At 37.9% G+C, this 13,240-nt stretch overlaps 1 protein-coding gene across 1 annotated transcript; it reads right to left on the reverse strand.

The window, feature by feature from the left end:
• Positions 1-7,623: 7,623 nt before the first annotated feature.
• On the reverse strand, positions 7,624-10,984 carry LOC110805578 (cationic peroxidase 1). Its single transcript, XM_022011194.2, has 4 exons — positions 10,696-10,984; positions 10,398-10,589; positions 9,822-9,987; positions 7,624-8,217 (listed from the first exon to the last, which is right to left on the reverse strand). Exons 1-4 carry the CDS (start codon positions 10,927-10,929, stop codon positions 7,760-7,762), a joined length of 1,050 nt encoding a protein of 349 aa, XP_021866886.2. The 5' UTR covers positions 10,930-10,984; the 3' UTR covers positions 7,624-7,759.
• Positions 10,985-13,240: the final 2,256 nt, after the last annotated feature.

Below are 13,240 nucleotides of genomic sequence, written 5' to 3' on the forward strand. Positions count from 1 at the left end.
GTCTAAAAACTCTCCGTCGCGACTAAAAGACCTATCCTCGACAGAATAACCCAAGAACTTCCGATACTTATCCTCAGAATCAGCGTTCAACTCAGTCAACGACGACGCCTTGACAATTGCAAAACAAAACCAAGTAAGGCGACGTTCAGTAAAACGACGAGAAACAAAGATAAAACGACACATTTACCTTCCGTCGTCCATCCCTCGACCAGAAACCGCCCTTTATCTCCCAGAGAATCTTTGCCTACAAAGACAAAACGACTCTGCCAACCCCTGTCGTTCACACCTAAACCAACACCTAGGTTCGTCTTCCCCTTCTTCGTAACCAAGGTATACCTACAACACTTCTGCAGTGCTAGGTCGTAAGTGTACATCAAGTCAGACAGGTCAAACGGCGTACGCCAGTTCGCGGTAACTCCGTGCACCACCGTGAAAACCCGCCATATCTGGGGCATCAACTGACCCGGGCTCAAATGGAAAACCTCGATAAAGGACCTAACTAGAGGAGTGAAAGGAAATTTGAAGCCAATTGTGAACGGATACTCATACATAACCACATACCCCTCTGGACAGTCAAAGGCTTCCTCATCCGAGCCGGGAATCTTCACCTCCGCCGACGGCGGCAAACCAGCAAGTTCAACAAAAGCCGCCGGATCCACCATAGTAGAATATATCGGGTTAAGGGACTTAACCCGAGTGGAACCCGATTCCCCCTTTCCTCTCGCTACAACCGACTTAGATCTACCCATCTCACTTACAAAAATCTACAAGAAAATCGAAAAAGAAAGCAAATTTTACCTGAAATCGAACAAACTCAGTGCGAAAATCGACTTCGCTTTCTCCCTCTTCTCTCTCCTGCTTTCGGATCTAGAAATTTTTTGAAAAAACTTGGTGTGAAGAACTTTATTGCATGTCGTGAATTGGTATTTATTACTCTGGAATTCTGAACGGTTTTATCCCACGAATTAGGCAGTTGGAGACGGTTTTTTAAATTTGAATTGTTTCTTTTGCTCTGTGTGACTCCGCAAATTCACAATTGGGGGCAAACTGTTATCCCACTTTTTGGACTAACGACATAACCGTTCTAACGTTTGATCATGTCATGTCAGCCAGGTCCTGTCGTGTCGCAGGTAAACACAGCTCCAGGGAGATACGTCCGACGTAGCATCGTACGACGAGGCATAAACGACGAAGGACAGGCGACAACGCACAGGCAACTGAGACGCGTCCTCAAGAAACGGGTTGATAAAGATAAGTTAACCTAAAGCCTATGATAGGCGGCGCCGTCACGCTAGCAAGAACGAGTCCAAGACATGCGCGAGAAGCGCGGAAGCGGTTGAAGACTGAAGAGACGTGTGACAAAGAGACTCCTATCTTTGTGGGATTCTCTCAACCGATTAGACCGTTGAGAATATCCTATAAAAGGACGAAGATGATGACAAGCAAAGGACGTTCATTCAAGCACTCAAACTCTTAAGCTATCAACTGTTTCAGCATTCATTATTGTACTTTAGATTTTTAATATCAATTCTCAGAAAGAAGAGCATAAACAATCATATAGAACACTTACTGGATTGATAGCCTCATAGCTATCCGCGGTTTTTTACCTTATTCCTGGGTTTTCCGCGTCAACACTCCTCTGTGTCGGTTCTCCCACTTTGCAGCATGTTGATGCACTCATTCATACTCTAAAATATATCAAAGGGACTGCTGGCCAAGGTATTTTGTTGAGAGCTACAGATCAGCTCACTCTTCAGGCATATTCTGACTCTGATTGGGCTTCTTGTCCAACTACAAGAAGATCTGTAACTGGTTACATTCTTCTGTTGGGCAATTCACCTATAAGTTGGAAGTCTAAAAAGCAATCTACTATCTCCAAGAGCTCTTCTGAAGCAGAATATAGAGCCATGTCACAGGCTGCAGGAGAAGTTACATGGGTTGTCAGATTACTAGAGGAGCTTGGTGTTCACAATCTCAAACCAATTGAGCTTCACTGTGACAACCAATCAGCAATTCATATTGCAAGCAACCCAATCTTTCATGAACGAACTAAACATATTGAGGTGGATTGGCATTTCACCAGGGACAAGATCCTAGAAGGTCTTCTTCAGTTAAGTTATTTGCCTACTAAGAATCAACTGGCTGATATATTCACAAAGATCTTACCAAGTGCTCAACACAGGCAATTGTCTACCAAACTTGGCATGATCAATGTCTCTCCCATGCCTAGTTTGAGGGGGTGTGTTGGTATTCAGCATGGTATTCAGCCTTGCACCACACGAGCAAACAACATATCACAGCAAAGCAAAACAAGCAGCAACAACCTTGTGCACACAATGATCAACTCAACAACTTCTAGAAGCAGTGGCTAACTGATTCCCTAGATTTAAGGAAGGTTGTTAGAGTTGTTAGAGCTGTTAGTTGATGATCTATTTATGCAATAAACTGAGAATGATGAGCTGTACATTTAGAGTGTTTTGATTGGTGGAAACACCTCATAGAAGTTAGCATACAGATTGTATAAATGTAGTTCTTGCTGTAATTATTCGAATTCATTCAATGAAATAATATCTTCATTCTTCTTAAGCATTTTCTCTCTAATTCTCTCAAGAAGTTTTCATCCTAAAGAGGTGAAAACTGACATGGTATCAGAGCAAGATCATTAGATTCTGCCTGAATTGTTTCCGCAAATTTCTACTTCTTCTACATTGCTTGATCAATTGATCAAGTTGTTCTCAATTTTAGAATCTTTGATTTTGATTTTCAGCAGCTGAAATTCTGTAGAATTTCATCTTTGTTCTCTTCAGAATGTCTACTGATATTGATTCTTCACTCAATCCAAATTCAGCTTACTATCTCAGCAATAATGATCTTAATACTTCAAAATTGGTCAATATAGTCTTTGATGGCAAGTGCTTTAATGACTGGAAAAGATCTATGATGATAGCTTTGTCTGCTAGAAAAAAATTGTGTTTTGTTGATGGAACTTTGGATCAACCAACAGCAAACTCAGAAAATTTTAGAATCTGGAATAGGTGCAACGATTTGGTAATCTCTTGGATGTTAGGATCTCTTGAAGTTTCAATTGCAAGAAGTGTTTAATATCTCAAAACAGCAAGAGATATCTGGTTAGATCTTGAAGAGAGATTTTGTCAGTCATCTGGTCCACAATTATTCTCAGTTCAACAGAAACTATGTGATTTGAATCAAGATGAAGATGAACAAATATCAGGATTTTTCACTAAGATCAAACTTCTTTGGGATCAACTAGATGGCTTGGATCCTTTACCATCTTGTACATGCACTGGCTGTAATTGCACTCTCACACAGAAACTTCTGAAGTCTCAACAGAATCAAAGGTTGATTCAGTTTTTGATGAAATTGAATGAGGAGTATGATCACTCTAAAAGCACTATTCTCATGATGAGTCCACTTCCAACAATCTCTAAAGCATATGGATTATTGCTTCAAGAAGAACAGCAGAAAGAAGTTAATAGCAACAGAAATCACAACTTGGAATCTACTGTGTTCACTGCAAGAAAGTTCACTGATAATAGGCCATATAAGTCTAACTATGGTTCTAGTTCTGGCATGCAAAACACAGGTGGAAATCAACCAAGAAACTTTACTTACAGTAGAAACAATTTATACTGTGAACATTGCAAAATGAAGAATCACACTGTTGATAAATGTTGGAAGCTACATGGCTATCCTAAGGATTTCAAAGGCAGAGGCAAAAGAGTAGCAGCAGCTGCTCAGTTAGAAGAGTTCACTGAAAAGGAAAGTCCAACTGAAGGAGATACAGGAATGGTTCATGCCACATTTTCAGAAGAACAATACAACAAGATTTTGAGCCTGCTTAACACTCAGAAAGTTGCTAATCAAGCTGAATGTTCTGGTTCTGGTTCTCTTGGTTTAGCAACTACTACTCAATTGAGAGGTACATTCTGTCTCCTTTCTAAATTTAAAGCTAAGTGGATTCTAGATAGTGGTGCAAGTGATCACATGTGTTCAGAGAAAAACATGTTCAGTAAATTAGAATCTGTTGATGATAAACAACACACCATCACAATTCCTGATGGAACAGAATTACAGGTAACACACAAAGGTATAATTGACCTAGGAAATAATATAACACTTAGGAATGTGTTGTATGTACCAGGTTTCCAGTTCAATCTAATTAGTATTTCTCAACTCTGCAATGATATCCAGTGTTCAGTTTTATTCACACATAATGAATGTTTTGCACAGGACCTTTCCAAGAACAAGCATACTCTGCTTGGTAGATTGGACAAAGGCCTGTATTGTTTGAATGAAGAGTTGTTGGCATCTGATAGCAGTGCAATGTCACACAATTATGCCTTTTCCAGCATGGCATCTGAAGTTGAAGAAGCTAAACTTTGGCATCTTAGACTAGGACATATTTCTTTTGGCAAAATAAAGAATATCAAGAATATTAATGTCAAAGGTTGCCTAGCTGAATGTTTTTGTCAGATTTGTCCATTAGCTAAGCAAACAAGATTCCCTTTTCCCACTAGCACTATTAAGTCAGTACAACCCTTTGATTTGTTACATGTAGATGTATGGGGGCCCTACTCTGTACTTGATTCTTCTAGATGTAATCAGTTCTTAACAATTGTGGATGATTACACTAGGATGACTTGGACTCATTTAATGAGAAATAAAACAGATTCTGTCAAAATTATGACTGATTTCTTACTGTATGTTGAGAATCATTTTGGTTTTACAGTTAAATCAGTTAGATCAGATAATGCACCTGATTTGACAGAAGGTGCAATGAAGGAATTGTTTCTTAGCAAGGGAATTCTTCAACAGAAAAGCTGTAGTCACACACCCCAGCAAAATGGTGTGGTTGAAAGAAAGCATAAACATCTTCTTGAAACTGCAAGAGCTTTGTTTTTTCAGTCCAAACTACCTGATAAGTATTGGAGTGATTGCATATTAACTGCTACCTTTCTGATCAACAGAATGCCTTTAAAAAGTATCCAGTTTAGTACACCATATGAGAAGCTATTCAAACAAGCACCTGATTTATCTCACTTGAAAGTCTTTGGATGTCTATGCTACATTACTACCTCTAAGGTCAACAGATCCAAGTTTGACCCAAGAGCAGATCCATGTGTTCTACTTGGATACCCTCCAAATCAGAAAGCTTACAAAGTTCTCAATCTCAACACAAAGAAATCAGTGATTTCCAGGGATGTTGTGTTCCATGAACACCATTTTCCTTTCCATTTCTCACCTGATCCATCAGTTGCTTATTCCACTCAATTCTCCTTACCAAATATTACTCCTTACTCTTCAGACTTACCTGATATTTCATCACAAGATCTTGATTCTTCTAATTCTACAAACACAACTCCCTTGTCTATTTCTGTTGTTAATTCCCCCACATCTGACATCTCTTTCACTCCACCATCCTCTTCATCTTCTCCTTCTCCACCTTCTCCACCTTCTCCCCCAGCACCTAGAAAATCTACCAGAACTATCAAACCACCCTCTCATCTCAATGATTATGTTTGTCACAAACCTCCAAAGCACTGGTGCAATCTTGTGGCTTATGACAAGTTGCCAGATCACCATAAGCTTCTCATTGCTGCACATATGGAACTGGTTGAACCTACTACATATTCTGAAGCTGCTACAGATTCAAAGTGGTTAGATGCAATGGATAAAGAAATCAGTGCATTGCAACATAACAAAACCTGGGATTATGTCCTATTGCCTAAAGGAAAGAAGGCCATTGGATGTAAATGGGTCTACAGGATCAAAAAGAATGCAGATGGCTCAGTTGAAAGATACAAAGCCAGATTGGTTGCAAAGGGGTTCACACAAAAATATGGTATTGACTACCATGAAACATTCTCTCCTGTTGTCAAAATGGCCACTGTGAGGTGTCTAATTAGCTTAGCTGCCAGCAAACATTGGAAACTTTTCCAGTTAGACATTAACAATGCCTTTCTTCATGGCACTCTTGAGGAAGAAGTATACATGAAGGTTCCTGAAGGTGTTTCAGCTCCTAATGGTTATGTCTGTAAGCTCAATAAATCTCTTTATGGTCTTAAGCAAGCTTCAAGGCAATGGTTTGCTAGGCTTCACTGTGAGCTCAAGTCCCAAGGGTACATACAATCAAAGAATGATTATTCTCTTTTCATCAAACATGATTCTGCAGACATTACAGTGGTGGCTGTCTATGTTGATGATATTATCATCACAGGCTCTAATGAAGCTACAATAAAGGCTCTTAAACAACATCTACATAATACTTTTAGTATTAAAGATCTAGGGATCCTAAATTTCTTCCTTGGAATTGAAGTTAGTCAGACATCTGATGGATACATTTTAACACAGAAGAAGTATACAAAAGAGCTTCTCCATGATTGTGAATGGGATTTATCTAAACCTACTGTCACTCCTTTTCCTCTTAACATGAAGCTGACAACAGATGGTGAACAATATTTCAATGCAGAATTGTATAGATGCTATGTGGGAAAGTTGAACTTTCTTACTCACACTAGACCTGACATATCTTTTGCTGTTCAATCCCTAAGCCAGTTCATGCATTCTCCCACTTTGCAGCATGTTGATGCACTCATTCATACTCTAAAATATATCAAAGGGACTGCTGGCCAAGGTATTTTGTTGAGAGCTACAGATCAGCTCACTCTTCAGGCATATTCTGACTCTGATTGGGCTTCTTGTCCAACTACAAGAAGATCTGTAACTGGTTACATTCTTCTGTTGGGCAATTCACCTATAAGTTGGAAGTCTAAAAAGCAATCTACTATCTCCAAGAGCTCTTCTGAAGCAGAATATAGAGCCATGTCACAGGCTGCAGGAGAAGTTACATGGGTTGTCAGATTACTAGAGGAGCTTGGTGTTCACAATCTCAAACCAATTGAGCTTCACTGTGACAACCAATCAGCAATTCATATTGCAAGCAACCCAATCTTTCATGAACGAACTAAACATATTGAGGTGGATTGCCATTTCACCAGGGACAAGATCCTAGAAGGTCTTCTTCAGTTAAGTTATTTGCCTACTAAGAATCAACTGGCTGATATATTCACAAAGATCTTACCAAGTGCTCAACACAGGCAATTGTCTACCAAACTTGGCATGATCAATGTCTCTCCCATGCCTAGTTTGAGGGGGGGTGTTGGTATTCAGCATGGTATTCAGCCTTGCACCACACGAGCAAACAACATATCACAGCAAAGCAAAACAAGCAGCAACAACCTTGTGCACACAATGATCAACTCAACAACTTCTAGAAGCAGTGGCTAACTGATTCCCTAGATTTAAGGAAGGTTGTTAGAGTTGTTAGAGCTGTTAGTTGATGATCTATTTATGCAATAAACTGAGAATGATGAGCTGTACATTTAGAGTGTTTTGATTGGTGGAAACACCTCATAGAAGTTAGCATACAGATTGTATAAATGTAGTTCTTGCTGTAATTATTCGAATTCATTCAATGAAATAATATCTTCATTCTTCTTAAGCATTTTCTCTCTAATTCTCTCAAGAAGTTTTCATCCTAAAGAGGTGAAAACTGACACAGGCATTATCAACAAAACGTCAAAACTTGAGCAATTAAGAATATCAAATCAAAGTTTTGAAGTAAATATAATCGTTAACGACATATGAAAGCTCATGATACAAGATTACAAGTTTAAACACTTGTTATTTCCCCCTTATTTCACTAGAATATAATCAATCACAAAGTATGCCGTATTCCTTACATATCAAAGACAGTAGTGATGAAATCGATAATTTTACTCTCAATAGAATTGAAGCTAGCACCATTGATCCGCGAACAACTAGTTCTGATTTCTCCACTGGTACCAGTAAGAACACTCATGTTACCCATCTTTTGCATTGCGTTGGCGAAATCCGTGAAGAATGTTGAAGAATTCGAATTATACGACGAGACTTGAGTGTCCGTGATTCCAGTAGCATTCCCACTGAACAGTTCTTGATCGGAGTGCAGAACACCTTGTTGGGTTAACAAGTCATTGAAGTATACATTGTCGAACGTCGTGGAAGTTTTGTCAAGTGGTACGGTGTTGTTTGCACCTGATCCATCACTTGGACAAGTTGCTCTCAAAGATGCAGCAAATGTTGAGTTTATGTTGGTGTCTTGTGCAAGCCGTGTTTGGAAAGTTGAGCATTTTGCAACCCCGATAGTGTGTGCTCCTGCAATGAATCAAGGAAATGCATTCATCACTTGTTCAAAGCCTTGATCCGTATTTTTAAAAAAGATACATTTTTCTTAAACGGTCGTATTTTAAAAAGAGATACACTTTTTTTTATTGACATGTTTTGGTCTTCACTTGCAATTATATTAATATTTTTCTCTTTCTTTTGGTCCCCTCACATACATCATTTTTTACTATAATAAATAATTCAATCACTACCCCACTTTTATCTTATTTTCATAAATTCAATTCATTCTCTTAAAACTACGTGCCGGTCAAAGTGTATCTCTTTTTAAAATATTAAGTGATTATATAACAGACATAGATAGACATTATATTGTATTAAATCATAAGTTTTGAACATGCACTAAGGCTCCATTTGATAGGGTACGTGTAACACGTTTTCATGGAAAACGAGTTTCCTCTTTTCAATCATTTTACGTTATTTGGTTTGTTAAAAGATGTAAAACCATTTTTCATAACTCCTCCAAAGGTGGAAAAGCTTTTTCCATTTGAAAGGGAGTGAAACCACTTTTTCACCTTTCCTCCTTACCTCCCTCTCCCTTCTCCCCCTCAACCTTCATCATCTACTCCCATTTTCTTTTAAAGAACCAAACAAAGGAAAATTAGTTTGGAATTGGATTTTCCCTTGGAAATTTTTTTTCATGTAAAATCATTTTACACTGAAAGCGTCTTACACCAAACCAAACAGAGCCTAAATTGAAAATAGACCTGATCAAGATGCGATTCGTGCCAGATTCAGGCCAGGCGACGACCAAAAAATCAGCCCATCATATCGAGTTGGACCAAGCTCCCGCATTTTTTTGCCCAATGCTCTTTTGGCCAAAATTTGCGGCTTTTCTAGCCAAATTTATAACTAAAATTTCAATTAAATTGTCTAAAAATTGACCAAAAATCAAATTACTAAATGAGCCAATAAATTCTGGCCAGAAACCACCATCCACGAAAGAAATTTCATGGTTCTTTCTCCCTCCTTTTACTAGTCATCTTTTGTTGGTCTCAACCTCAATTCCTTTGGACCAAGTCTCGTCCTAGCTTTCCTCAGTCAACAATGTTATTCACATTTGAAAGTTGTGGTTTCTTCAATATACTGTTTGACCATTAATATCCCTAATATCGTATTACTCTATTGATTGTGAATTAGTTAAAATTGTACGGAGTAAATTTTAATACTTCATCTGTTCCAGAAATATCGCACTATAGTTGACTTTTACTAATTTAACCATTACTTTGACTCTTAATATCTCAAATCGTGTGCAAGTAAAAATTATAAAAATTAATATTTAGAAAATATATACCGGTACTAATCTAATATGACCTCACATGACTAAAATTTCATTACGTACGAATCACAAAAAATGGTTAAAGTCGTAGTGTGGATAGTGTAAAAAACAAATGGTGCAATATTTCTGGAACAGAGGAAGTATGTAGAATTTTTACGTTGATATGAATCCAACAAGAGTCCATAAGAAAAAAGCTTTGACCAAATATCTGGTACGTAATTAATTAGTATCATATAGTAAACGTGAAAAACATTACGTAAAGGAAGAGGCTTATAAAGTAAATAAAGTGAATGCAAACCTGATAAAACAACCAATTCTTGAGCATTAAAGCCATGGTCTAAGAACAATTGAGTAAGGTTGCTTAGATTCATAGACGGAGCAGGAAGATTGGTATTTGCTGCACTTCTATTTGCTGTTGTTGAATCTCTTCTTCCTAATAACACTGTCCAACTTGGTCCGCCAAGCTGAATAACAATTATTTTTTTTTAATTATCAATAGGCAGAATTGTCAAAAAAATACCTTCTTTTAAAATGATTTTGTGAACTAGTACCTTATGTTTTCAGTTTTGTCAAATAGTACTTTGAATTAAAAACTTGTTTTAAAAATATTACCTTGTTACAATATTCCGACCAAAATAACAATTTTCCGGCCATTGAGTTATAATTTAAATGAATCTGTTATTCTAAAATAGGTTGGAGTACTATGAGGACCTTTAATCTCCATATCTTTTCGTCCATTTCTTACGTTGTTTAAAGTTACCATTTGAAAAGTCTTGAATGTTGACTAATTACCCCCGCTCCTCCGCCAACCCAAAAACACACCAACAAAATAGAGAGACATTGAAATATACATGGACGTTGGACGTAGTCTTACCGCAACCACGGAATCTCTAGCAGCAACGGCTAAAATATCAGCACAAGATACAACTCCGGCGCAAGAACTCTCAACTTGTGATTTTATGGCGTCGATTATATCAAAACCCCTCACTGAATTTACATTTGGTAACGCCGTTTGTTCTCCAGTGAAGTTTGCAGTGTCGTTAAGTAATATCGAACCATCACAGCCCTGTTCATGCATCCACATACACATACAGTCAAGATCGAGCTAGTACAATACTTGTATCAAAATTGATTTAGTCATGTTCAATTTGTAATGGTGTTCGTAGACTTACGTTGACAAAGCAATCATGGAAATGAAGTCGGAGCAAGGATGCTCCCATGCGAGACTCGTTGTTAACTGCAGATTGAACAACAGATTGGATTGTAGAGAGTACATTCGGGCACGAGCTTGAATAGAAATTTGGTGTTAGTTGACCTGAAGCTGCTCCAATCAGCACCAAAAACAGGCTAAATTCAAGCATAAAACTCGAGAATTTTGATCTTGAAGATGATAAGAAGGAAGCCATTAATGCTAATTAATTTAAAATATGTGGTTGAATTTATTTTTTTAATGGTGATGGGGGGCATCTATATATATACACGAGTGACAACACGTACAAAATGTGAAATGTTCCCGTCAATATTAATTGCACAAGAATTCTTGGTTGAAAAAGTGTCAACACGAACTTTCGTAGAACAGTAGAAATGGACAAGTCACGAGATGATCAAACATGTACGTACTGGAGTATTTGGAACACGACATTGCTTTTGAAATTGTAATCCACTACTCCCTCTGTATTTAGTTAAGGGATACACTTGCTTTTTCCGGACGTATTTATTTAAGAGATACACTTGCTATTTTTAGTAACTTATCAACCCCTTCATCTAATTAAATGGAGTAATATATCTACACCCCACCCCCACTCCCTTACATGATCCCCACTTGTTTTTCTTATTAAAATATCTACTCAACCCTACTTGTTTTTGTTGAGTTAAGCTTGAATATCAAGTCATCTTAAAGATAAAGACTTGGAATATTATTAGGAGTAATCTAATAATATGTTAAGAGAGAATCTAGGAGATATCTAGATTAAGAAGGTTTCCTATTTGTGTTAGGATTTGAGTTTTTGCGTTTTCTATAAGGAGGAACCAAATTTGTGGTTCAACTTATGAGATTGTGATTCAAAGGGTTTTGAGAGATTTTCCCTTTAATAACAAGAGAGGTATTCTTGTTCTTAATTTGAGTTCATAATATTCTGGTTTATATTTGGTATCAGAGCAAGCAAACGATCAAACACAGAGAAAGCAAAAAAAAAACTCTGTTTTCGTCGTTAACAGAACGAGATGGCTGGTGGTGAAGATACTGACAAAAAAACGGTAGATGGGATTGGATCTTCCTCAATCAAATGTCCAATGTTAAACTCAACCAATTATACGGTGTGGGCTATGCGGATGAAAATTCTGTTGAAGGTTCATAAAGCTTGGAAGGTTGTTGAAACAGGGATTGATGAAAACGACAAAAACGACATCGCTATTGCCTTGATCGCACAATCAATACCCGAAGCTTTAATTCTCCAAGTTGGTGAAGCAGAAAAAGCAAAAGCAATCTGGGAAGCCATTAAAGCTCGACACCTTGGAGCTGACAGAGTAAAGGAAGCACGTTTGCAAACATTAATGGCTGAATTTGATAGATTGAAGATGAAGGAAACAGACAGAATTGATGATTTTGTGGGAAAATTGTCTGAAATAACTTCAAAATCATTGGCTCTTGGGGCAGAGATCGAAGAACCTAAGGTCGTAAAGAAGTTCCTATCCAGCCTTCCTCCAAGAAAGTATATTCAGATCGTGGCTTCGCTGGAACAGGTACTTGACCTAAAGAAAACAAGTTTTGAAGATATAATTGGGAGAATCAAAGCCTATGAGGAACGAATCCAAATCGTAGAAGATGAAATCGACAATGACGATCAAAGCAAACTTATGTTTGCTAATTCTGAATCACGACAAGAACAAGGATTTCGTCCAAATTATGGTAACGGAGGAAGAGGACGATGGGGTCGTTCAAACTGGAGAGGAAGAGGCCGAGGAAGATTTGGGAGTTTTCAAGGCTATAGGCAAGAACGGGATAAAGAATACGAAGCAAGCGTAACATGTTATAGATGTGACAAAAAGGGACACTTTGCTTCGCATTGCCCGGATAGACTCTTGAAATTGCAAGAAGCTATGGAGAAGAAGAGCGAAGTTGATGAAACACAAGAAGCTGATGACTTAATGATGCATGAGATAGTATATCTAAACGAGAAGAAAGTGAAACCAAGCAATTTTGAGAGCAGCCTGGACACTAAGAACGTATGGTACCTTGATAATGGAGCAAGCAACCACATGACGGGAAATAGATCGTTTTTCTTGTCAATTGATGAAACAATCTATGGGAAAGTAAGGTTTGGTGATGATTCTCGCATAGATATTAAAGGAAAAGGATCAATCAAATTTCTTTTCAACAATGGAGAAAAGAAAATCCTTCATAATGTCTACTACATACCAAAATTAAAAAGCAATATTATCAGTCTTGGACAAGCAACTGAAGCTGGCTGTGAGGTACGTATGAAGGAGGACATTCTGACTTTGTATGATAAGAATGAGCAGATGTTGGTGAGAACAACAAGGTCCAGAAATCGACTATACAAAGTGGTTCTTGAGGTTGAAGAGATCAAGCTACTTCAGGCTGTATCCTTGAGTGAATCAACTAAGTGGCATGCAAGATTGGGTCACATAGGAGTCGATACAATGAAGACAATGATTAGTAAGGATCTAGTCAGAGGAATACCAAAGATAACTTGT

The sequence above is a fragment of the Spinacia oleracea genome, chromosome 5, assembly GCF_020520425.1.
Source record: "Spinacia oleracea cultivar Varoflay chromosome 5, BTI_SOV_V1, whole genome shotgun sequence".
NCBI classification, from domain to species: Eukaryota; Viridiplantae; Streptophyta; class Magnoliopsida; order Caryophyllales; family Amaranthaceae; genus Spinacia; species Spinacia oleracea.